Source organism: Microtus oregoni, unplaced genomic scaffold (genome assembly GCF_018167655.1).
Source record: "Microtus oregoni isolate MIOR12 unplaced genomic scaffold, Mior012 000029F_ref0000214, whole genome shotgun sequence".
NCBI lineage: Eukaryota > Metazoa > Chordata > Mammalia > Rodentia > Cricetidae > Microtus > Microtus oregoni.
In genome coordinates, this window is record NW_024543088.1 from 879,261 (window position 1) to 903,328 (window position 24,068).

General features: G+C 47.9%; 1 protein-coding gene across 1 annotated transcript in view; it reads left to right on the forward strand.

Annotated features, from left to right (window-relative positions):
* Positions 1–1,164: 1,164 nt before the first annotated feature.
* The window catches only part of LOC121465125 (kinesin-like protein KIF19), a 51,615-nt gene continuing 28,711 nt past the window's right edge, over positions 1,165–24,068 (forward strand). The window contains exons 1-9 of the mRNA XM_041678310.1: positions 1,165–1,251; positions 1,908–1,988; positions 13,390–13,500; positions 16,917–17,004; positions 18,346–18,482; positions 19,597–19,722; positions 21,187–21,381; positions 23,142–23,294; positions 23,832–23,954. Of these exons, the coding sequence (XP_041534244.1) occupies positions 1,165–1,251; positions 1,908–1,988; positions 13,390–13,500; positions 16,917–17,004; positions 18,346–18,482; positions 19,597–19,722; positions 21,187–21,381; positions 23,142–23,294; positions 23,832–23,954 (1,101 nt within the window). The remainder of the gene's footprint in view (positions 1,252–1,907; positions 1,989–13,389; positions 13,501–16,916; positions 17,005–18,345; positions 18,483–19,596; positions 19,723–21,186; positions 21,382–23,141; positions 23,295–23,831; positions 23,955–24,068) is intronic.

Here is a 24,068-nt window from a genome sequence, read left to right on the forward strand (position 1 = left end):
TGCTGGAAATTGAACTCAGGAGGACCTCTGTTCTTCCACAGCCAGTGCTCTTAACCTCTGAGCCCACCCCTTATTCTAAATAGTTTTACTTTGATAGTATTATGTGTGTGTTTGTATATGCACACACACGAGTACACAAATTAGTGCTGTGCATGCTTATGAAGGTCAGGGGAACCTGCAGGAAGCACTTCTTTTGTGTGCATCCTAGGAATTGAACTTAGGTCTCCAGACTTGTAAGTGCCTCTGCCCACTAAACAGCTCCTGAGCCTGGCTCTTAGAGATACGTTTTGTTTGCCTTTGCATACTTTGTATTTGTGCCATATGCATACAGAGGTCAGAGGACAACTTGGTAGAAGTTGAATTATCCTTCCTCTGTGTAGTTCCCAGGGATGGAACTTAGGTTGTCAGCCTTCATGGCAGGTGCCTTTACCTGCTGAGCCACCTCTCCAGTTCCCAAACCTGGCTCTTAATAGCTTGTGCCACCCCGGGTTGGTTACCTGTGTGACATTGCTGGTGCAGTCTCTTTGGCCAGGCTGTGGAGTTCACAGAATGGTGTCCCCAGGAATTCAGTGGAAGAGGTGAGGCAGTAAATCTACCAGTTTCATCCTTAATCCCTCTCAAGTGTTCAGACAGACACTGAAGACTGGAAGTTCACCAGAAATTGGTCATCTATGAAAGACCCTGGCAAGGTTACTGACAGCTGAAATTGGCTTATTTGGTTTCCACTGTTGCTTTTTTGTCCCCTTGAGTGGGAAGCCACAAGCACTGACCTGCTGCCATGAGGTAGCCCCTGTGTGGGTGACCATTGCTCCTGGGCGCCACACTGCAGGGTTCTGTAAAGTGGACTTATCCTTAGACCAGAGGCTTCTGTGGCATAAGAGGAACATAGAGACAGGGTGAACAGTGTTCTTGTCATGGTCCCCATATGATGCCATCTGTGAGGTCTGTCTGACTACTTGAACTACTCAAACCATGAGGGCTCTCAGGTAGGGGTGACACCAGGTTAGTAAATGAGCTCAATGCTGGCCCAGCTCCACCTCTGGGGACCCAGCTGATGTCACCAGAGTGAGCCTGGGGAGCAGGGCGGGGCTGATCTGGGAAGATCTCCTTGCCTCCGACTCTGCTAGGTTAGCTGAGGGCCCTCCAGGAGTTCTGACTTGTAGAATGCCTTCCTACCAGACCACAGACCCCTCTCCAGCTCGGGGCAGCCCAGCCCTGAGGGAGATGGAACCCAAGGATCAGCAGCTCATGGTGAGTACCCTCACTCATGTCCTCTGCTAACTCCAGCCCCTTCCTGCCTCTACCCCTGCCAAGAAACCTTAAACCCTTTATTTGCCATGGGCCAGGTCTCGTGAGCCCTTTTAGGGACCAGTGTCCCACTCCTGGTTCCTACTTTCCTGGGACCCAGTGGTTCACATACATTCTCACCCTGATTCTCTAGACCCTTCCTTGTCCAATCCTCCGTCCTCAGAAAGCCTGGGGTTTGGACTATGACCCCAGCTGTGGGGTAGTCCTCATCCTGACCCACTTGTCAGGCTACTTAGAACCCCACTAGCTCCTGTGACTGGCCCCTGTGTCATCTAAATATACCCATCAAAGATACCCTTATACATGGGCTGGGCAGAATTGAGGGACATGCAAAGCCCAGGTTCCCTCTTCTGAATGCTCATAGAGGACTGGACTGGAAGATGCAGGTGTGTTTTCTTTTTGATCACAGTTAAGACAGACAGCTGTGTGACCTTGGGCACGCTGTTCCTCTGTTCCATGACAATGATGTCACCACCAATTCCTCAGATCCTTTCTGGGAGGCAGGAACAGCTCCATGCAAGTAGGGTCTAGGTTTGAGTGAGGGTAAGGCAGGTGGATGGAAAATGGAGTTCCGCTGAGGATCTTGATGCTGTCCACAGGTGGCTCTTCGGATCCGCCCACTCAACAGTACAGAACTGGAGGAAGGAGCCACTGTTATTGCCCACAAAGTGGGGGACCAGGTGAGACTAGACACGAGACATTCACTCCATCAAGGGGTACATCGGGGCAGAGCTGAGCTGACAAGCACTTCCTACACAACTCTGTGTGTGTGTGTGTATGTGTGTGTGTGTGTGTGTGTGAGAGAGAGAGAGAGAGAACAACTTGCTGGTGTGTGTGTGTGTCAGAGAAAAATTGCTGGAGCTGTTTCTCTTCCACCTCATGTGTTCCGGGGATCAAATTTAGGTTTTCAGGTTTAACAGTAGTTAAACAGAGCCATCTTGCAAGCCCCCCCCCCTTTTAAGATTTATTTATTATGTATACAGTGTTCTGCCTGCTTGTATGTGTGCAGGCTAGAAGAGGGCACCAGATCTCATTACAGATGGTTGTGAACCACTATGTGGTTGCTGGGAATTGAACTCAGGATCTCTGGAAGAGCAGGCAGTGTTCTTAACTGCTGAGCTATCTCTTCAGCCCTGTTCTTGGTTTTTGAGACTGTCATTGAGATCAAGGGCTCATTTATTAGATTTGGCTGGCTAGCCAGTGAACCCCGGGGATTTTTCCTGCCTCTGCCTCCCACACAGTGGGAGTAGAATTGTGTGCCACCATGCCCCACTTTGGGGCATGTTCAGGTTCTGGGGGTCGAGCTCATGTCCTTAAGCTTGCATGGCGACTACTGACTAGAGTTATCTGCTTAGCTTTTTTTTTTTTTTTATACTTTTTGAATCTCACTATTTAGCCCTGGTTTACCTGGTACTTCACTATGTATCCCAGGTGAGCTAGCCTTGCACTTCAACAATTCTCCTGCCTCAACCCCCCAATTTCCATTCATTAACAGAAACTGCGTGAGTTCCTTGGGGCTGTCTGCTCCACAGAGGTCTGCTGAGACACCGAAGTGGGGACATCGGATAGACAGAATGTGAGGAGACTTTGCAGGCCACATTAGCATGCCAGGTCTGATTTCAGAAACTTCAGGTGATTGCTGGCTGCAGGGTGGAGCGCATGCTGCCATTACCAGGGACTTTTCTTCAGAGAAAGACTCAACTCTCAGCTACCCACACCTTAGAAATTTTTGCCTTTGGCTGTCACTTAAAAGGAATCTAAAGCCAGGCTTTGTGAGGTGGACATAATGTCCCTGTTGGTCACTAGCGAGATTAGTGAGGTGGTCTGTGACACGATGCTCAGGCAGTGTGTTTACATTCAAGTCAACAATCCAAAATGTGGGTAGACATCCATCCCTGCCAAGGGCTGCCCACTGGGGCTCAGAGCCCAGGGGAGGGGTGCATTGGCAAAGCTGCCTTTGGGGTGAATCAGCACTGAGGTCATGGACTGCTTAACTGCACACCAGGTGTCAGTGTTCAAACACAACAGTAAAGTCATATGTCACCTGCAAAGATGGGCTGAGTACGGAGGGCAGGGCCGGTGCTTCAGATGTGTATACGTGTGACTGAGCAGTGCAGAGGACAGCGCATGGGGCTGGAGAGATAGCACCCATGTGGTGACTCACAGCCTCTGAAAACTCCAGTACCAGGAGATTAGACACCGTCTAGCTTCTATGGGCACCCAGCATGCCTGTGGTGCACACACATACATAAACACGCAAAGCACCGATACACATAATATAAAAATAAATCTTCAAGGGCTGGAGAGATGGCTCAGAGGTTAAGAGCATTGCCCGCTCTTCCAAAGGTCCTGAGTTCAATTCCCAGCAACCACATGGTGGCTCACAACCATCTGTAATGGAGTCTGGTACCCTCTTCTGGCCTGAAGGCATACACACAGACAGAATATTGTATACATAATAAATAAATAAATATTTTAAAAAAATCTTCAAAAGACAGCCTATGCTGAAACATCAAGGCAAAGGGCTCTAGGGACAGTTCAGTAACCACTTGTGCATGCATAAGGACCTGAATTCTAACCCAGCTCAAGGGGAAAACTGGGCATGGTGGTGAGTGTTGGTAATCCTGGCACTAGGGTGGTGGGGACAGAAAGATCCTTGGGGTTCCATGGTTAGCTCATCTAGCCAGATTGGTGAGCTCAAGGTTCAGTGAGAAATCATGTTTTAAAAAATGAGGTGGAGCCGGGCGGTGGTGGCGCACGCCTTTAATCCCAGCACTCGGGAGGCAGAGGCAGGCGGATCTCAGTGAGTTCGAGACCAGCCTGGTCTACAAGAACTAGTTCCAGGACAGGCTCCAAAACCACAGAGAAACCCTGTTTCGAAAAAACCAAAAAAAAAAAAAAAAATTGAGGTGGAGGGACTGAGTGTGGTGGCGCATGTCTTTGATCTCAGCACTTGGGAGGCAGAGGTAGGCAGATCTCTTGAGTTTAAGGCCAGCCTGGTCTACAAAGCAAGTTCTAAGATACCCAGGGCTACACAGAGAAATCCTGTCTCGAAAAACCAAAACAAATAAAAAGGTGGAGAACAGTTAAAAAGACAACAGATGCCAGCCTCCCCAAGCACTTATACACACAAGACCACATCTGATGCACACACACACACAAAACGAAGTGAAATTAGCACCACAGAAAGTTCACTTTTTTCCTTGAGATAGTGTCTCCCCATTTAACCCAGGCTAGCCTTGAAGTTTTCCTGCCTCAGTTCCTGAGTGTTGGGATGAGTGCACTACCACCTTGTGGTTCAAAATTTCACCTTCTTAAATTTAAAAATCAAAATGTAATTATATTATTTTCCCCATTTTCCCTTTTCAAGTAAATAATCGAGGGGGCATTTAGTCCTTTTCAGCTATACAATCCACATAGATTCCCCCACACCTATCAACTGCTGCTCCACTTCTGACTCTGGTTTCTAGACATTCCATGTCAGTGTAGTCACGTGTGTGTGCTGTGTGACCTTCTTTGTGTGGCTCAGATGTTGTTGAGGATCACCCATGCTGTGATAAGTTCAGTTCTCTTCCTCCTCTCCCCTCTTCCTCCCTCACCCCTCCTCCTCTCCTCCCACTTTCTTCCTTCTATTCTCTCTCCTCCCCCTTCCCTCCTTCTTCTATCCTCCTTTCTATCGGACTATACAGATCAGGCTGGCCTCAAACTCATAGAGATCCCCTTGTCTCTGGTTCCTGAGTACTGGGATTAAAGGTGTGTACCCTCAAACCTAGTTTCTATTTTTATTTTGAAATGACTTCAAACCAATAGAGAGGTTGCAGGAATGCCATGAACCCAGTGGCCTCTTAATCTCATATATGTGCCCTCTCTGCCCTCTCCCTATTGTAGGGTACTCACCAGAGAATACTACTCAGATATGGACTTAAGCCAATAGAAAGTCCCTATTAAACTAACTACACTGGGTGTTTGGGATCCCAGTGTAGCCCTGAGCCTTTCTCAGGGTGAGCTTTTAAGCACGAAAACCACATCCATATTTCAGTTAATAAGAGCAGTTAGCCAGAAGCAGAACTACAAAAGCCGAAAAGCAAGGTTAGTACATTTAGAGTTTCCCAGAACTGCAAACCTTGATGGATTAGGCCTTTGTGCTGACTACATGCTGAGTTTTATGGCCTGAGTGGTGCTCCCATTATGGAGCCAGTTGTACTAAGGTCTGGTGTACTGTTTTACTCCCCTGGGCTCCGACTACATTTCTCTGAAGCATTTGGAGGTACAACACCCTTCCCTACCCAAACATTCCATCATAGACCTCTTTAAAACAAAAATATTCTCATCTGGATGTGGTTGGTTGCTCATGCCTGTATTTCTGTCACTGGCTGGTCAGAGCAGGAGGATCATGAATTCAAGGCCTTCAGTCCCAGCACTCAGGAGGCAGAAGCAAACCTCAAACTCAAAGTTTGAGATCTACAGAGTGAGTTTCAGGGCAGCCAGGACTACACAGAGAACCCTTCTCTCAAAACAAGTAAAAATGAAACAAACAACAACAACAGCAAAACAAAAAAGCCAAGAAGATTCTTGCCACATCCAGCATGCTCTGGGGATTAGCCTGACTGGAACAGTGAGAGAATGAAGAAAAGACAAACACATAAACTGGGTTGGGAAGCTTGGCTCTCGCATGCCGGAGCTGAAGCCCCTCAGAAGCTCAGTCTGTTTATTTTTTACAGATGAACGGGAAGGCTGGGTAACTGCAAGCCAATAAACAAGGGGGCAGGGAGCTTCTGTAGCGAGCAGTCTTCAGGCCATTAAACATCTAGGGGGAGAAATCTATGATAGGCATTGTCTGCACACACTGGTAGCATTTGCATTTGGACCAGAGGAAGGCTTTGTAATCTCTCTGATCCTCACTCAGGAAAGGCTTTGTCACTCCCATGGGCTGATGCACTGGGGTCCTGGGCATGGCTGTGTCCATGTTATCAGCACACATGGATTGGTGACTTCACTCGCTTCTTACGCATCCTGGCATCTGACTTCAACAAGGAAATCAGGAAGTTGATCCAGCATCATCTAACCTTGTAGACACATTCAAAATTCTGCTTTTCCCCATAATGTCCTTTTTTTCTCACACAATCTTACTTGTTAAAGATTTTATTGTTACCATTATTATTTTATTTTGGCTTTTCGAGACAGGGTTTTTCCATGTAGCCCTGGCTGTCCTTGAACTCACAGAGATCCTCCTACCTCTTCCTCCCCACCAGTGCCCAATTCTCCCAGGTGTTTTAAAGTTGTTATAAATGGAGGCTGGAGAGATGGCTCAGCAGTTAAGAGCACTGACTGCTCTTCCAGAGGTCCGGAGTTCAATTCCCAGCAACCACATGGTGGCTCACAGCCATCTGTAATGAGATCTGGTGCCCTCTTCTGGCCAGCAAGCAGACAAACAAAACACTGTATACATTATAAATAAATAAATCGTTAAAAAAACCCCAAAAGGACTGGAGAGATGGCTCAGTGGTTAAGAGCATTGCCTGCTCTTCCAAAGGTCCTGAGTTCAATTCCCAGCAACCACATGGTGGCTCACAACCATCTGTGATGAGGTCTGGTGCCCTCTTCTGGCCTGCAGACATACACACAGATAGAATATTGTATGCATAATAAATAAATAAATATTAAAAAAAACAACAACAAAAAAGAAAAAAAAAACGAAAAAACCAAGAGTTTAAAAAAAAAAAGTTGTTATAGAGACCATTTCCTTGGTTGGGTTATTCCAAAGATTTTTTTTTTTCTTGAGGCAGTTGTGAATGAGAGCATTTGTCTTATTTTGTCCTTAGATGGTTGTTCTTCTTTTTTTTTTATTAAAGATTTCTATCTCTTCCCTGCCACAGCCTCCCATTCCTCCCCTTCCCCCAATCAAGTCCCCCTCCCTTGTCAGCCCAAAGAGCAATCAGGGTTCCCTGCCCTGTGGGAAGTCCAAGGACCACCCACCTCCATCCAGGTCTAGTAAGGTGAGCATCCAAACTGCCTAGGCTCCTACAAAGCCAGTATGTGCAGTAGGATCAAAAACCCATTGCCATTGTTCTTGAGTTCTCAGTAGTCCTCATTATCCGCTATGTTCAGCGAGTCAGGTTTTATCCCAGGCTTTTTCAGACCCAGGCCAGCTGGCCTTGGTGAGTTCCCGATAGAACATCCCCATTGTCTCAGTGTGTGGGTACACCCCTCGCGGTCCTGAGTTCCTTGCTCATGCTCCCTCTCCTTCTGCTCCTGATTTGGACCTTGAGATTTCTGTCCGGTGCTCCAATGTGGGTCTCTGTCTCTGTCTCCTTTCATTGCCTGATGAAGGTTAATATTCAGGAGGATGCCTATATGTTTTTCTTTGGGTTCTCCTTCTTATTTAGCTTCTCTAGGATCACTAATTATAGGCTCAATGTCCTTTATTTATGGCTAGAAACCAAATATGAGTGAGTACATCCCATGTTCCTCTCTTTGGGTCTGGCTTACCTCACTCAGATAGTGTTTTCTGTTTCCATCCATTTGCATGCAAAATTCAAGAAGTCCTTGTTTTTTACTGCTAAGTAGTACTCTAATATGTATATATTCCATACTTTCTTCATCCATTCTTCCATTGAAGGGCATCTAGGTGGTTTCCAGGTTCTGGCTATTACAAACAATGCTGCTATGAACATAGTTGAGCATATACTTTTGTTGTATGATAGGGCCTCTCTTGAGTATATTCCCAAGAGTGGTATTGCTGGGTCCAGGGGTAGGTTGATCCCAAATTTCCTGAGAAACCGCAACACTGCTTTCCAAAGTGGTTGCACAAGTTTGCATTCCCACCAGCAATGGATGAGTGTACACCTTTCTCCACAACCTCTCCAGCAAAGGCTATCATTCTATCATTGGTGTTTTTTATTTTAGCCATTCTGACAGGTGTAAGATGGTATCTTTTTTTTTTTTTTTTTGATTTTTCTGTGGTTTTGGAGCCTGTCCTGGAACTAGCTCTTGTAGACCAGGCTGGTCTCGAACTCACAGAGATCCGCCTTCCTCTGCCTCCTGAGTGCCTTGCTCCACCACTGCCCGGCTGTAAGATGGTATCTTAAAGTTGTCTTGATTTGCATTTCCCTGATCGCTAAGGAAGTTGAGCATGACCTTAAGTGTCTTTTGGCCATTTGAATTTCTGTTGAGAATTCTCTGTTCAGCTCAGTGCCCCATTTTATAATTGGGTTGATTAGCCTTTTATGGTCTAGTTTCTTGAGTTCTTTATATATTTTGGAGATCAGTCCTTTGTCAGTTGCGGAGTTGGTGAAGATCTTCTCCCAGTCAGTGGGTTGCCTTTTTGTCTTAGTGACAGTGTCCTTTGCTTTACAGAAGCTTCTCAGTCTCAGGAGGTCCCATTTATTCAATGAGGCCCTTAATGTTTGTGCTGCTGGGGTTATACGTAAGAAGAGGTCTCCTGTGCCCATGTGTTGTAGAGTACTTCCCACTTTCTCTTCTATCAGGTTCAGTGTGTTCAGACTGATATTGAGGTCTTTAATCCATTTGGACTTGAGTTTTGTGCATGGTGATAGATATGGATCTATTTTCATTCTTCTACAGAATGACATCCAGTTTTGCCAGCACAATTTGTTGAAGATGCTCTCTTTTTTCCATTGTATACTTTTAGCTCCTTTATCGAAAATCAGGTGTTCATAAGTTGGCGGGTTAAAGTCAGGGTCTTCTATTCGATTCCATTGGTTGACTTCTCTGTTTTTATGCCAATACCAAGCTATTTTCAATACTGTAGCTCTGTAATAGAGTTTGAAGTCAGGGATGGTAATGCCTCCAGACGATCCTTTATTGTATAAGATTGTTTTGGCTATCCTGGGCTTTTTGTTTTTCCATATAAAGTTGATTATTGTCTTCTCCAGATCTGTGAAGAATTTTGATGGGATTTTTATGGGGATTGCATTGAATCTATAGATTGCTTTTGGTAGAATTGCCATTTTTACTATGTTGATCCTCCTCATCCAAGAGCAAGGGAGATCCTTCCATTTTCTGGTGTCCTCTTCAATTTCTTTCTTCAAAGACTTAAAGTTCTTGTCAAATAGATCTTTCACTTCCTTGGTCAGAGTTACCCCAAGATATTTTATGCTATTTGTCGCTATCGTGAAAGGTGATGCTTCTCTGATTTCCCTCTCTGTTTCCTTATCCTTAGTGTATAGGAAGGCAACTGATTTTTTGCAGTTGATATTGTATCCTGCCACATTACTAAAGGTGTTTATCAGCTGTAGGAGTTCTTTGGTAGAGTTTTTGGGGTCGCTTATGTATACTATCATATCATCTGCAAATAACGAAAGCTTAACTTCTTCCTTTCCAATACGAATCCCCTTGATCCCCTTATGTTGTCTTATTGCTATTGCTAGAACTTCAAGCACTATATTGAAGAGGTATGGAGAGAGTGGACATCCTTGTCGTGTTCCTGATTTTAGTGGGATGGCTTTGAGTTTTTCTCCATTTAATTTAATGTTAGCTGTCCGCTTGCTGTAAATAGCTTTTATTATATTTAGGTAGGACCCTTGTATCCCTAATCTCTCCAAGACCTTTATCATAAAGGGGTGTTGAATTTTGTCAAATGCTTTTTCATCATCTAATGAAATGATCATATGGTTTTTTTTCTTTCAGTTTATTTATATGGTGGATTACATTGATAGATTTGCGTATGTTGAACCAGCCCTGCATCTCTGGGATGAAGCCTACTTGATCATAATGGATAATTTTTCTAATGTGTTCTTGGATTCGGTTTGCCAGTATTTTATTGAGAATTTTTGCGTCGATGTTCATGAGTGAGATAGGCCTGTAATTCTCTTTCTTTGTTGGGTCTTTGTGTGGTTTTGGTATCAGGGTAACTGTAGCTTCATAAAAGGAGTTTGGCAATGACTCTTCTGTTTCTATATTGTGAAATACATTAAGGAGTATAGGTATTAGCTCTTCTTGGAAGTTCCGGTAGAAATCTGCATTGAAACCATCTGGTCCTGGGCTTTTTTTGGAAGGGAGATTTTTGATAACAGTTTCTATTTCTTCACGACTAACAGGTCTATTTAAATCGTTCACCTGGTCTTGGTTTAGCTTTGGTATATGGTACTTATCTAAAAAAATGTCCATTTCTTTTGTATTTTCCAGTTTTGTGGCATACAGGCTTTTGTAGTAAGATCTAATGATTCTCTGAATTTCCTCTGTGTCTGTGGTTATGTCCCCCTTTTCATTTCTGATCTTATTTATTTGCGTGTTCTCTCTCTGTTGTTTAATTAGTTTGGATAGGGGTTTGTCGATCTTGTTGATTTTCTCCAAGAACCAACTTTTTGTTTCATTGATTCTTTGGACTGTTTTCTGTGTTTCTATTTTGTTGATTTCTGCCCTCAGTTTGATTATTTACAGTCTTCTGCTCTTCCTGGGCGTGTCTGCTTCTTTTTTTTTCTAAAGCTTTCAGGTGTGCTGTTAAGTCCCCGATGTATGCTTTCTCCGTTTTAAGTGGGCACTTAGTGCTATGAACTTTCCTCTTAGCACTGCTTTCATCGTGTCCCATAGGTTTGAGTATGTTGTCTCTTTACTTTCATTAAATTCAAGGAAGACTTTAATTTCTTTCTTAGTTTCTTCCTTGACCCAGGTGTGGTTCAGTAGTTGACTGTTCAGTTTCCATGAGTTTGTCGGCTTTCTGGGGATAGAATTGTTGTTGCTTTCTAACTTTAATCCGTGGTGATCTGATAAGACACAGGTGGACACTGATATTTTTTTGTATCTGTGGAGGTTTCCTTTGTTTCCGAATATGTGGGCATGCATGTCACAGCGTAGTCATGGACAACTTTGTGGAGTAAATTCTATTCTTCCACCTTTACAAGGTGTATTTGTCCCTCTTCTGATGCTGTGGTAACACACCAGGGCCAAGCAGAGAGAACACATTGGCAATGGTGCATGATTTTGAAACCTCAAAGCCAGCCCCCAGTGGCATACTTCCTCTAGCAAGGCCACACCTCCTAATCCTTCCCAAACAGCAGCACCCACTGGGGATCTGTATTCAAATATCAGAGCCTATGCAGGACATTTCTTTGAGACTACCACCCAACAGTCCCCTGGGGAGGGAATTTAGGCTTCACACTTGCAAACACCTTAATCTGCTGAGCCATCTCACTGGTCCCAGCTACTTTGTTAACTTTGTACCCTGCCACTTTGCGTCAATCCTTTCTAAGATTCTTCTCCAGGGTGGTTAAGGTCTCTTTGCATAGAATCATGTAATCTGCAAATAAGGATAGTGTTCGTTATAACAACAAAAACATTTTTCTGAGGCCAACAAGATAGCTTGGCAGGGAAAGGTGCTGTGTGCAAGCCCGATGATATGAGTTTGATCCCCAGATACTACAAGATCACAGGAGGAAGTCAACTCCCCAAAGGTTGTCCCCACCATGGCATGCACACTCACAGATAGATAGACAGACAGACAGACAGACAGACAGAACATATTTGTTTATGATCCAAGATCCAGTGCTACAGGTACCTTTTGAGTACCCAAGGGTCTGTGTATATGTTTTCTTATCAGTCTTTATGGCCCTTTTGAGCAGTCTCCGTGATTACTGTAACTTCACAAATGTGAAGACTGGGTGAGGCTTGAGAGACACTGTGTCCTAGGATCCCACCAGAGTGAGCAGTAGAGCTGGGCTGAGATTAGAAATCAAGTTCTGGAGAGTCCACTTCCATGACGCTCAATCCCACAGTCCCACCCAGAGCCTGCTGTTGAGAGGACCCTGGCTGGGGACCTATCTAAGTCCTCCTGCAGCCCCGGCCTGGCCCACAGTAGGTAGGCTGCCCTGCCGCACAGCGTATCCCCAGGAGAAGAGAAAACAGAGAAAGTCAGCTTATGTCATGGAGCAAGCACTGGCCAGAAGCCAGAAGCCCTGGCAGAGCCTGGCCTCCCAGGACTACGGTTTCCAAAGCTAAGAACACAGGAGGGGCAAGTAGTGGTCACGTGACAGGACTCTCAGAACCACCCAGCTCTGCCTCCACCTTCTTGGTTTCTCTCTGGTGCTCAACCCCACATCTCCACCAGCCAGGTTGCATTTGGCCTCTACCCATTTCCCTGCCCCCCGTTGTCCCTGGGGCAGACTCCTTTAATCCCTTTGCCCCAAGGATCTTAACAGGTTTGCTTGATAATAGTGTATATGGGGACTGAGGGGCTCTAGGGACTGACAGGCTCTCAGAGAAACGGAGCTTAAGGGTGGGGGCTTTGGGACAGTCCCTTTATCCTCTGTCCTGTGGAGTGGCCAGCCCAGCACTCTACAGTTTCCATAGCCTCTTGCCTTCTCTGATGATATTAGTTCATAGGACAGTCTGTCACTATGGGGCCAGAATGGTGGTGACCTGTTGTGTTGGGTGGGGTTGTTGAAGCATGACAGGCTGTTTTCCTTGGGCTTGGGGTTGTCTGGGCCTTTTTTTTTTTAATGGTTTTTTGAGACAGGTTTTCTGTGTAACCCTTTCTGTCCTGAAGTGCATTCTGTAGACCAGGCTGGCCTTGAACTCACAGAGGTCTACCTGCCTCACAAGTTTGGGATTAAAGGTGTGTGCCACCACCTCCCAGCATCTGAGTCATTTATGTGGCCGTGGAGCCCACTGACTGAGGGGAGCTGTATGGTATGCCTTGGGCGAGTGGCAGCAGGAGACACTGTCCCCAGTGAGTGAGGTGAGATAAGATGCCCACTGTGGAAGCATAAGGACTTGAGTTTGAATCCCTAGAACTAGAGAGCAGAGACAGGAGGATTCCAGGGTCACTGGGCAGCCCGTCTAGTGGAAATGGCAAGTTCCAGGCTCAGGGAGAGACCCTGCCTCAAAGTCTGAAGAGGAGGCAAGCAGTGCTGATGCTCATCTTGGTTTTCTTTTTTCTGAGACAGGGTTTCTCTGTGCGGCCCTGGCTGGCCTGAAACTCACTCTGTAGACCAGGCTGGACTTGAACTCACAGGCCTGTCTCTGCCTCCCGAGTGCTGGGATTAAAGATGTGCATCAATCTTTAGGATGCACAGCTAGGGTCTGACTGGCCATCCCCTGACCCCTCTGTCTTGCTGCATCTAGGCGGTGGTGCTCATGGACCCAGGCGAAGACCCGGAGGACACCCTTCGTGCGCACCGGTCCCGGGAGCGCACCTTTATATTCGACACCGTGTTTGATCAGCATGCATCACAGGTTCATACCACCCCTTGTGCCGCTAACCCCGGGAGCTCCCTGGACCTGCGTCCCAGGCTGTCTCATCCGTCTTCTTTGCGGCCTCCTTGAAGAGCAGGGAGGTTGTGGGGAGAAAACCTCTCCCAGGGATCAAGTGTATGAGATCCTCTGGTGGACACGGGGGTTGCCAGATCCTGTGGCCCACACTGGGGGCTTCTCTTCAGTTTGTTCACTGGTTCCTCTTTGCACGTGATATCAGGACACAGGCCTTTCCCACACCGCTATTGGGCAAGGGAAAACTGAGCACATGTCTTTCTCATTATAACACACGACGGCTGGTAAGGCCCTCTCCGAGGAGGGACATCTAAGGCTGAGAGCTGTCGTAAAGATAGGCAGGGGGCTGGCAAGAGGAGTCTGTGATGCCATCTCACAGACAGGGAGCCTCCAGGAGGTCACACAGCAAGACCCAGTGCTGGTCGTTTGGACCAGGCATTTGTCTTTCCCATACATCATGTCACTACCACCCTCTGTAAGACCAGAAGGTGGTACCACATGCAACCTAACCACGCATTATAGATGGGAGCCAGGGCTCATCAGGGATAGCAATGAAGGTAGGATTTGAACTTAGGACTCCTGAAAGGGATGTCGCAGCACCAGGGTAACAGCATCTGGGGGAGATTTGGACTCAGGTGAGACAGTGTAAGATGGGATGCCATGCATTCCTGTCCTACTGTGAGAGGGAAGGTCGGCTGCCCTGTATTCAGTACCAGATTGCTCACTTCTTTGGTTTCTTATTTGTTTTGTTTTGTTGTTGTTTGTTTGTTTTTGTTGTGTTGTTTTTTTTTTTTAGGCAGGTTTTTTTTTGTGTGTGTGTGTGTGTAACAGCTCTAGCTGTCCTGGGACTAGCTCTTGTAGATCAGACTGGCCTCGAACTCACAAAGATCTGACTGCCTCTGCCTCCCAAGTGCTGAGATTAAAGGCATGCACCACCACCACCTGGCACTTCTTTGATTTTTAAGATTCTTAATTTTTTTTAAATGTGTATGAGTGTTTGCCTGCATTTATGCAAATGCACCATGTACATGTTTGATGCCCACAGAGGCCAGAAGAGGGGTCATATTTTCTGGAAATGGAGTTACAATTGTGAGCCACAATGTGGGTGCTGAGTACTGAATCCAGGTCCTCTGGATGGGCAGGTAGTGCAGTGGTGCTTGCCTTTAATTCCTGTACTTGGGAGGCAGAGGTAGGTGGATCTCTGTGAGTTCGAGGCCAGCCTGGTCTACATAGCTAGTTCCAGGACAGTCAAGGCTACAAAGAGAAACCCTGTTTTGAAAAACAAACAAAAAAAAAAAAAGAAAGGAAGGAAGGAAGGAAGGAAGGAAGAAAAGAGCATCCAGTGCTTTTAACCTTTGAGCCACCTTCCCAGCCCCTTCTTTTTCTCCCTCCCAGACAGGGTCTCATTTATAGTCCAGGCTGGCACTGATTCACCTTATAGCCTAGAATTGCCTTAAACTCCCAATCCCTCTGCCTCAGCCTCCCACATGCTGGTTACAGATATGGACTGTTGTGCCCAGAAGCCCTCCTGCTTCTGTGATTGGGCATTCAAGGGGCTATGGTCATCAGATGCTCTTTTGAGCTACATGTCACTGATGGTCTCCTGCTTGGTCCGCACTTGGTACTGGAGTGGCATATCCTGCAGCAGCCAGTAGCTAGGAATGGTTCACACTCCTGGGGACAGGCTGTTTCATTCAGCATGGTAACCTCAGAGCTTCAGTAGGACCAATGGGAGCCCCCTGGGCTCCCAAAGCCTGGCAAACAGAGGACACATGTATTTATGCTGGCTGGTCAAAGCTCAAGGCTGGCTCATGTTAGTATGGCCTCTGTGGGTACCATGATAGCGGATATATTCAGTTCCTCAGTTAAGTAGCTAATGTCCAGGGCCATTCTCAGCTAGCCACATTCATGCCAGGCTGCTTCCTATGTCTGCTCTAGGGACATGGCATCTCAGGAAGGATGATGAACACAGAAGAAGGGCCTGCTGGGGACACTGGTCACTTTTTTCTGGTAGATAGGTCTTAACTATGTATTCTTGACTGTCTTGGAACTTTCTATGTAGACCCAGCTGGCCTTGAACTTATACAGATATGCCTGCCTCTGCCTCCTGAGTGCTGCAGTTAAAGACTTATGCCACCAGGCCCCACTGACTACCTTTGACAGTACCACTGTCACCCTCAGTTCAGGACTAAGCCGTCACTGTAAAGCAGGTGGCTCCCTAGCTCCTCTCTGAGTAGAGGTCATGTTCAAGGTCACGAGGGCATTCCGCAGAGGGTCACTGACAGTCATCAGCAAAGCTACTTTATGTTGAGTGCTACTCTTAAGGCCCCAATGTCCCTTGCAAGCAATACAAAATGTTCAGAAATATTTCCTCCTCCTAGCTGGATGTGATGACACACACCCATAACCCCAGCCATCAGGAGGTAGCAAGTTGTGGCTAGCCTGGACTACACGGAACCCTACACACACACACACACACACACACCCTTGTTCTATATGTGAGGCATTCGTCTGAGGTCACAGCACACAGAGCCCAAATTCAGACCTAGCCTGTGTTGTACCAGAGTGGGCACTCAGGAGGTGCAGCAGCAGGCGCTGCTGGTGGTCAAGCTAGATGAACCTGTGCTTTACTCCCCAGCTCCGGGTGTCTCTCCTTGAACTCCCCTGTGGGCAGGGAGCTCACTACCTGTATATCCCCTCCTGGCCATGGCCAGTTTCATCCCACAAAGAGGGATCCTGATGCTATGGTGGAGTTCTAAGCCCAGTCCTCAGTCTCTCAATCCTCACAGCAGCCTAGGGAATGACTAGTTCCGAGCATATGTCAGGCCTCCTGCGGGGAGGGGATTCCCAAATTCTTGTTTGTCTAATTATAAGATGTACTGTCGTTCTGTAGCCCTGGCTGAGCCAGAACTCACTCTGTAGACCAGGCTGGCTGTAAACTCAGAGATCTGCCTGCCTCTGCCTCCTGAATGCTGGCCCCTGTCTTTTCTGTTTTGTTTTTGGGTTTTTGTTTTTTGCTTTTTCGAGGCAAGGTTTCTTTGTGTAGCTTTGGAGCCTGTCCTGGAACTTGCTTTGTAGACCAGGCTGGCCTTGAACTCACAGAGATCCACCTACGTCTGCCTCCTGAGTGCTGGGATTAAAGGTGTGTGCCACTACTGCCCTGCTTGTGTTGTTTTGTTTTGGTTTTTTTTTTTTCAAGAAAGGGTCTCTCTGTATAACTCTGACGGTCCTAGAACTCACTATGTAGACCAGGCTGGCCTCAGACTTACAAAGGCCTGCCTGCCTCTGCCTCCCAAGTGCTGGTTCCTGTCTTTTCTAAGCAGTAGGTCCCCTGACTCAGGCTGGGCTGTCACCTGACTGTTTGTCCTCCTGTCTGTCTGCAGGAAGCTGTTTATTATGCCACCATTCAGCATTTAGTGGAGGGCGTCATCTCTGGATACAATGCGACAGTTTTTGCCTATGGGCCCTCAGGTACTATTTGGGCGTTGTTTTCAGGACGGTATGGGCATGGTGCCAGCAGAGGTCCTTTGCCTCCTTTCTAGAGATAAGGTGTGTCAGGTAGATCAGGCTGGCTTTAAGCTCACTATGTAGCCAAGGATGATCTTGATCTCCCAGTCCTCCTTCCTCCATCTCCCAAGTGCCGGGATCATAAGCGTGTGTCGCCATGCTGGAGATGGAATCCAGGGTTTGTGTATTCTACGTGAGTACTCTACCAACTGAGTCACATCCCCAGTCCATATACAAATGCCTATATATTCGTATATTTTTGGTAGTACCAGAGATTGGACCTAGGGCCTCATGCATCCTGGGCTAGTACTCTAGCACTGAGCCTCATTATAAGCACCAGGGACTATGCATGGGGCTTTGTCATCCACACCTCTGAAAGGTGAGAATGTTCCCTCCTCACAGGAAAGAGTACAGGGAATAAGAAAACTGTCCCAGGGACTAGAGATATATAGCTCAGTGGTTAAAAGCACTGGCCGCTCTTTCAGAGGACCTGGGTTCAATTCCCAGCACCCACATGGCAGCTCATGACTGTCTGTAGCTCCAGTTCCAGGGGATCTGACTCCTTCACACCAATGTATGCTAAATAAATTATTTTTAAAAAGATAGCCGTTGGCCGGGCGGTGGTGGCGCACGCCTTTAAACCCAGCACTCGGGAGGCAGAGGCAGGCGGATCTCGGTGAGTTCGAGGCCAGCCTGGTCTAGAAGAGCTAGTTCCAGGACAGGAACCAAAAGCTACAGAGAAACCCTGCCTCGAAAATCAAAAAAAAAAAAAAAAGATAGCTGTCCCAGAGCACATAGCCATTGGGGTGGAGCTTTTAACCCCAGCCTGTGATTTTCTGCTCAGGAAGACCAGGGGTTTCTTCTCTGAGGTTAAAGTTCAAGCAGTGTTTGCAAACAGGCGGCTTAGGGGTCACCCCAGTTCCCCGGCTCTTTGAGAAACTAAGGCAAGAAGCTCACAAGTCCCAGGCTAGCCTGGGCTATATAACGAGACCTTGTCTCAAATAAGGAAAGGAAAAAGAAAGGGCCAAGGATCTAGCTGGGTAATAAGTGCTTGCCTGGTCCAGGGTCTACAGATGAAGTCAGTTTTCTTCCCCTTAGTGAGACTGGACCCCTGGCTGTGTAGGTGGGGACCTGGCTGCTTCAGCCATACACCAGGTTTATGGGGAGGAACAGGCCATGCTGTATTTCTTGGGGGCAAATGCTAAGGGGGCCAGTGATATCCCCCTTATAAGAAACACCCCCTGAAACTATGCAGGGGGTCAGGACTCTTACTGCACAGCACATTTGAGCCCCACCTTTCCTCAGGTGCTGGGAAGACCCACACCATGCTGGGCATGGACGCAGAGCCTGGCATCTATCTTCAGACCCTCACTGACCTCTTCCAGGCCATCGAGAAGACCCAGGACAACATGGAATATAGTGTATCTATGTCTTACCTGGAGGTGAGCTGGTTCTTGTGCCTCAGTTGGATCAACTGCAGAATGGGTACAATACTAACTGCCTGTGCAGAACTCAGGTGTAAACTCTCCTGCAGCTCAGGCTTCCAATTGGTTCTTTTAAAAGTGTTTTAGGGGGCTGGAGAGATGGTTCAGCTTTTTTTTTTTTTTTTGGTTTTTCAAGACAGGGTTTCTCTGTGGCTTTGGAGCCTGTCCTGGAACTAGCTCTGTAGACCAGGCTGGTCTCAAACTCACAGAGATCCGCCTGCCTCTGCCTCCCGAGTGCTGGGATTAAAGGCGTGCGCCACCATTGCCCGGTCCAGATGCTTTTTCAGAGGACTTGGGTTCAATACCCAGCATCTACATGTTAGCTCACAAATGTCTGTAACTCCAGTTTTAGGTGATCCAACATCCTCTTCTAGCCTCTGAGGGCACTGCATGCAATCATTGCACAGACATAGATGGCAAAACACCCATGCTAATAAAATAATTTAAAAATTATTTAAGCTGAGCCGGGCAGTGGTGGTGCATGCCTTTAATCCCAGCACTCGGGAGGCAGAGGCAGGTGGATCTCTGTGAGTTCGAGGCCAGCCTGGTCTACAAGAGCTAGTTCCAGGACAGGCTCCAAAGCTACAGAGAAACCCTGTCTTGAAACCCGCCCCCCCCCAAATTATTTAAGCTGGGCTTATTAATGCATGCCTTTAATGTCAGCACTGAGACATGTATATCTCAGAGTTTCAGGCCAGCCTGGTCTACAGAGAGCATTTCAGGACGACCAGGGCTACACAGAGAAACCCTGTCTCAAAAAAACCAAAAGAATTTTTTAAATTTATGTATATATATATATATATGTGTGTGTGTGTGTGTGTGTGTGTGTGTGTGTGTATTGCCCTGCATGGATGTCTGCACCACATGCTTTCCTGGTAGCCACAGAGGCCAAAACAGGTGTTGGAGCCTCTGGAACTGGAGTTACAGGCTGTTGAAATCCACTATGTGGGTTCTGGGGCTTGAACCCCAGTCCTCTGCAAGAGCAGCCAGTGCTCTTCAGCCCCGAGCCATTTCTCCAGCCCTTTCTTTATGATTCTTTGCTACTTTGTCCCAACCTTTCTCTCTGCTCCAGATTTATAATGAAGTCATTCGTGACCTCCTGAATCCGTCTTCTGGGTTTCTGGAGCTGAGAGAAGATTCTAGAGGCAGCATCCAAATTGCAGGCATCACGGAAGTATCCACCTCAAACGCTCAAGAGGTGAGGGTCACAGCCCAGCCCATAAAGTTCTCCTTGTTCAAGTTTGCTGAGCAGCGACCAACAGGTGGGTGCAAGCCAAGCTGTCATGGCCTAGATGACAGTGAGCACCTCTGCCCCCACCCCCCACTCTTGCCTCGTCCACACTGTGCAGTCCTAGCCCTGGTCTGATCCCTACACAGCAGGGCCTGAGCAGAGGGTTGCTACTCCAGTTCTATAGCTGCTTGCATGGCGGAGGGGTTCACTCCCATGGCCAACCCTAACAATTCTGCAGCTTCCGCTTCCTGGAATTGTGACTCGGAAAAGGTCAGGGCTCCTCTAGGCTCTGTGGGGAAGGGGTGAGTTAGGCTGGGAATATAGCTCAGCTGGTGGAGTGCTTGCCTAGCATGTATGAGTCCATGGGTTCTATCCCTAGTACTGTATAAACTGAACATGCTGGCACACATTTGCTACCCCAGCACTCAGGAGTTGGAGGCAGGAGGATCAGAAATTCAAGGTCATCCCTGGTTGCATAGTGAGTTTCAGTGAGACAATGTGTCTCAGTTAGGGTTTCTGTTGCTGTGATGAAACACCATGACCAAAAGACAAGTTAGAAAGGCAAGGGCTTGTTTGGCCTATGGTTCCATATCACAGTTCATCACTGAAGGAAGTCAGGACTGGAACTCTAACAGGCAGCTGCAGGGCTGTTGGGGTTGGCAATAGACGTGAACCCCTCTGACATGCAAGCAGCTACAGAACTGGTGCAGCACCCTCCTGGAGGCAGGAGCTGGAACAAAGGCTACGGAGGGGTGCTGCTTACTGGCTTGCTCCTCGTGGCTTGCTCAGCCTGCTTTCTTATAGCACCCAGAACCACCTGCCCAGGGATGGCATCACTCACAATGGGCTGCGCCCTCCTCATCAATCACTAATTAAGAAAATGCCTTATAGCTGGATCTTATGGCAGCATTTTCTCAACTGAGGTTCCTTCTTTTCAGATAACTCTAACTTGTGTCAAGTTGACAAAAGACTAGGCACCATAGGAAGATTTTGTCTTTAAAAAAAAAAGGAGGGAAAAAGAGATTATCCATTAGTGATGTCTGTCATGGATAGAGGAAAGGCAGATGGGGTGCCTATCAAGAATCTTTTTTTTTTTTTTTGGTTTTTCGAGACAGGGTTTCTCTGTGGTTTTGGAGCCTGTCCTGGAACTAGCTCTTGTAGACCAGGCTGGTCTCGAACTCACAGAGATCTGCCTGCCTCTGCCTCCCAAGTGCTGGGATTAAAGGCGTGCACCACCACCGCCCGGCCTATCAAGAATCTTTAATTCCTCTAATTTACTTAACTAATTAATCACTTCATGCCACAAACTAGACATTGCTGCTGTAAGAGTCCGAGCCCCAGAGTCCCCCTTCCCCCTTTTCTTGGGTATTTCTAGAAGGAATGTGTGGTCACTCAGGTCTATGACTTGCCTTCCTCTCCCTCCGCCCTCAGATCATGCAACTACTCACCAAAGGCAACCGGCAGCGTACACAGGAGCCCACAGCTACCAACAAGACTTCATCCCGCTCCCATGCCGTACTGCAGGTCACTGTGCACCAGAAAAGCCGAGGTGGCGACCTGGCAGAGGAGGTGCGCCTTGGGAGGCTCTTCATGGTGGACCTGGCAGGTGCGGAGCGTGCAGCCCAGGTACAGCCCCTCTGAGGTGCACCCACTTTCAGATGTCCTTACTGTCTTTCACCATGGGGTCTGTCGTTCTCAGTCTGAACGGGACCTTGCCTGTCCTTGTTTAAATGTTCTCTGGCACCCAGGACAGTGTTGGACCCAGAAGAGGTGGCAGAGTAATGAATCCTGAAGCACTTAGTGAGGAGGGCAGGGAGCCAATGCTTTCAGAGGGTCTTCCTTGTGGCAGACAGCTCATCCTGCACCTACTGAAGGTGGCCCCACGTGTTGGGGCGAGTGTGTCATCAGGTAGCAGTGTCCATGGAGGCCTGGGCTTTCACAGTCTGTAGAGGCTATGGCAGGGGTCTTAGGGCTGAGCCTAGACAGGTACTGAGGAGTTGGGTTGGAGTACAGGAAAAACGTTTGGATTTCCATGCTGTGGGCAGGTAGGTAGGTGCACAGGGACCCTGGTGGGAAAGGCTGCACAGCCACAGTCCCTTCCCAGCTGTGGGTCCCTTGGTTTTGCTTTTGTGCTTCCTGGATGCTACCCTGTGGTTCAGGTGTTCCTTCAGGCCAGGGACCCAGCTCAGGGCTGGGCTAGAAAAAAAGTCAATTTAGGCCTTTGCAGATCCAATGTTACCAGTAGGCAGCATTTCCCTGCCCTTCCAGTACACACACCAGGCAATGATACTTGTAATCTCCATAGCCATAGCCCCCTTGGCCAAGTTCAAGTCCAGCACTGTGCCTGCTTCACAGTACAGACTTGGAGCCAGTTGCAATGGTACATGCCTGTCATCCCAGTGCTTGAGAGGCCAAGGCAGGAGGACCATGAGTTTCAGGCTTGCCTGGATGACATAGTAAGACTCTGAGACCAAAAAAAGGGGCTAGGGATGTAACTCAGGTGGTGGAGTGCTTGCCTAGCGCACATGAAGCCTCGGGTTTCGTCATCAGTACTGTGTGAAACAAGTAGAGTAGTGTGCTTATTATAATCCAGAGGCGGAGGTAGAAGAATCAGAAGCTCAAGGCCATCCCAGCTTCACAGTGAGTTCAAGGCCAGCAACATTAAATCCAACCTCTATGTCCATGCACCACTTGTGTGCCTGGTACTGCGAAGGCCAGAAGAGGGTGTCTGATTCCCTGGAACTAGAGCAACAGACGATGGTGAGCCACCATGTGGATGCTGGGCTCAGATGTGTTGGCTCGCCTATGCACACATTTTCACCTGCTCATTTACCTCATGCCATTGAACACTCACTATGCCAGCTGCATGGCCCAAAGGGATGGGTGTGACTTCCCAGAGCTTGCATCTTATGGGGCAGCAGATGACACAGCCCTGCCCATGTGTGGAGGCAGGCCCATGTGTGCTATGGAGCCTGTGCATTAGAGGAAATAAATGGGGCTGGGTTGGGAAGATCAGGCGCTGGGGCTGTGGACTCTCAGAAAGCCAGCAGGGGGACCGGTAGAACATAGGGTAAGTCTCCAGGTTGGAGGTAGGGTACTTCCTAGACAAAACACACTCACTTGCATTTTGTTGTAAGCAGTGTTGTCTGGGTTCCAATCTGTTTATTTCAGTTAGCTTTCCTGTGTCAATGAGCTCTATATCTGAGAATGAATGCTTAATACTCTACTTGTGATGCCCTAGTCCTTAGGACTTATGAGCCTCAGTACCAGGGCAGGCAGGGCCATTCCCCACCCCTTTGGACTTGAGTCCCCTCCCTGGGGATGGGGAAGGGAAGATATCAGTAGGAAGAGGCTCAGTCCATGTTCAGCCTGGCCTCTTTGCTCAGACCCAGAACCGAGGCAAGAGGATGAAAGAGGGCGCGCACATCAACCGCTCGCTGCTGGCGCTGGGCAACTGCATCAATGCCCTCAGCGAGAAGGGTGGCAGCCGAGCTCAGTACGTGAACTTCCGTGACAGCAAACTCACACGCCTGCTGAAGGTAGGTGCCCCAGCTGGGGCTTGGGGCGGGCCACCGCAGCTGACAGTATCTTCCAGGAGTTAACTGCCAGCACAGAGGTCTAGGACCCTGAAGACATCACTCTGTAGAAGTACCTGGCCACTGCCTGACTCTCCAGTACTCTCCTGAGTGTGGTCTGTCCTTGCTCACATGCCCCTAGTAACAGGGAGCTCATTACTTCCCAAGATGCCGATCCCATCGTGGGTAGCTGTAACCTGTGAAAACTTTTCTTTATACTGAGCTTGATGCTGCCTAGATAAGTGAACAAGCAGTAAATAATGTCCCTACATCTGCCCTCTGGGTCTAAACTGCTCTCACCAAAGCAGCAGTCAGAAGGGGGGCTGGAGTACGACCCACTTATCCTGGGGGTCTCCTTCCCAGGCACTAGCCTCACTCTGGTCCCCAGCGTCAGCTGCCCTGATTCTAGACTTCTGATGGTACTGGCAGAGGGCTGGGGCCACTGTGACATGGCGAGCACACGGCTTCCATCAACCCAGTTCTGTGGTTCTCACTGAGCAGGATGCCCTGGGAGGCAACAGCCGTACAGTGATGATCGCTCACATCAGCCCGGCCAGCACCAGCTTTGAGGAATCAAGAACCACACTGCTCTATGCGTACAGGGCGAAGAACATCAAGACCAGGGTAAGGGAGTGGGAACAACAGCTTGACTTCAGTCCCTAGACCCATGTTAAAAACAACAACAACAACACAAAACAAACTCAGATGTGGCAATGCTCACCTATAATTCTTGTGCTG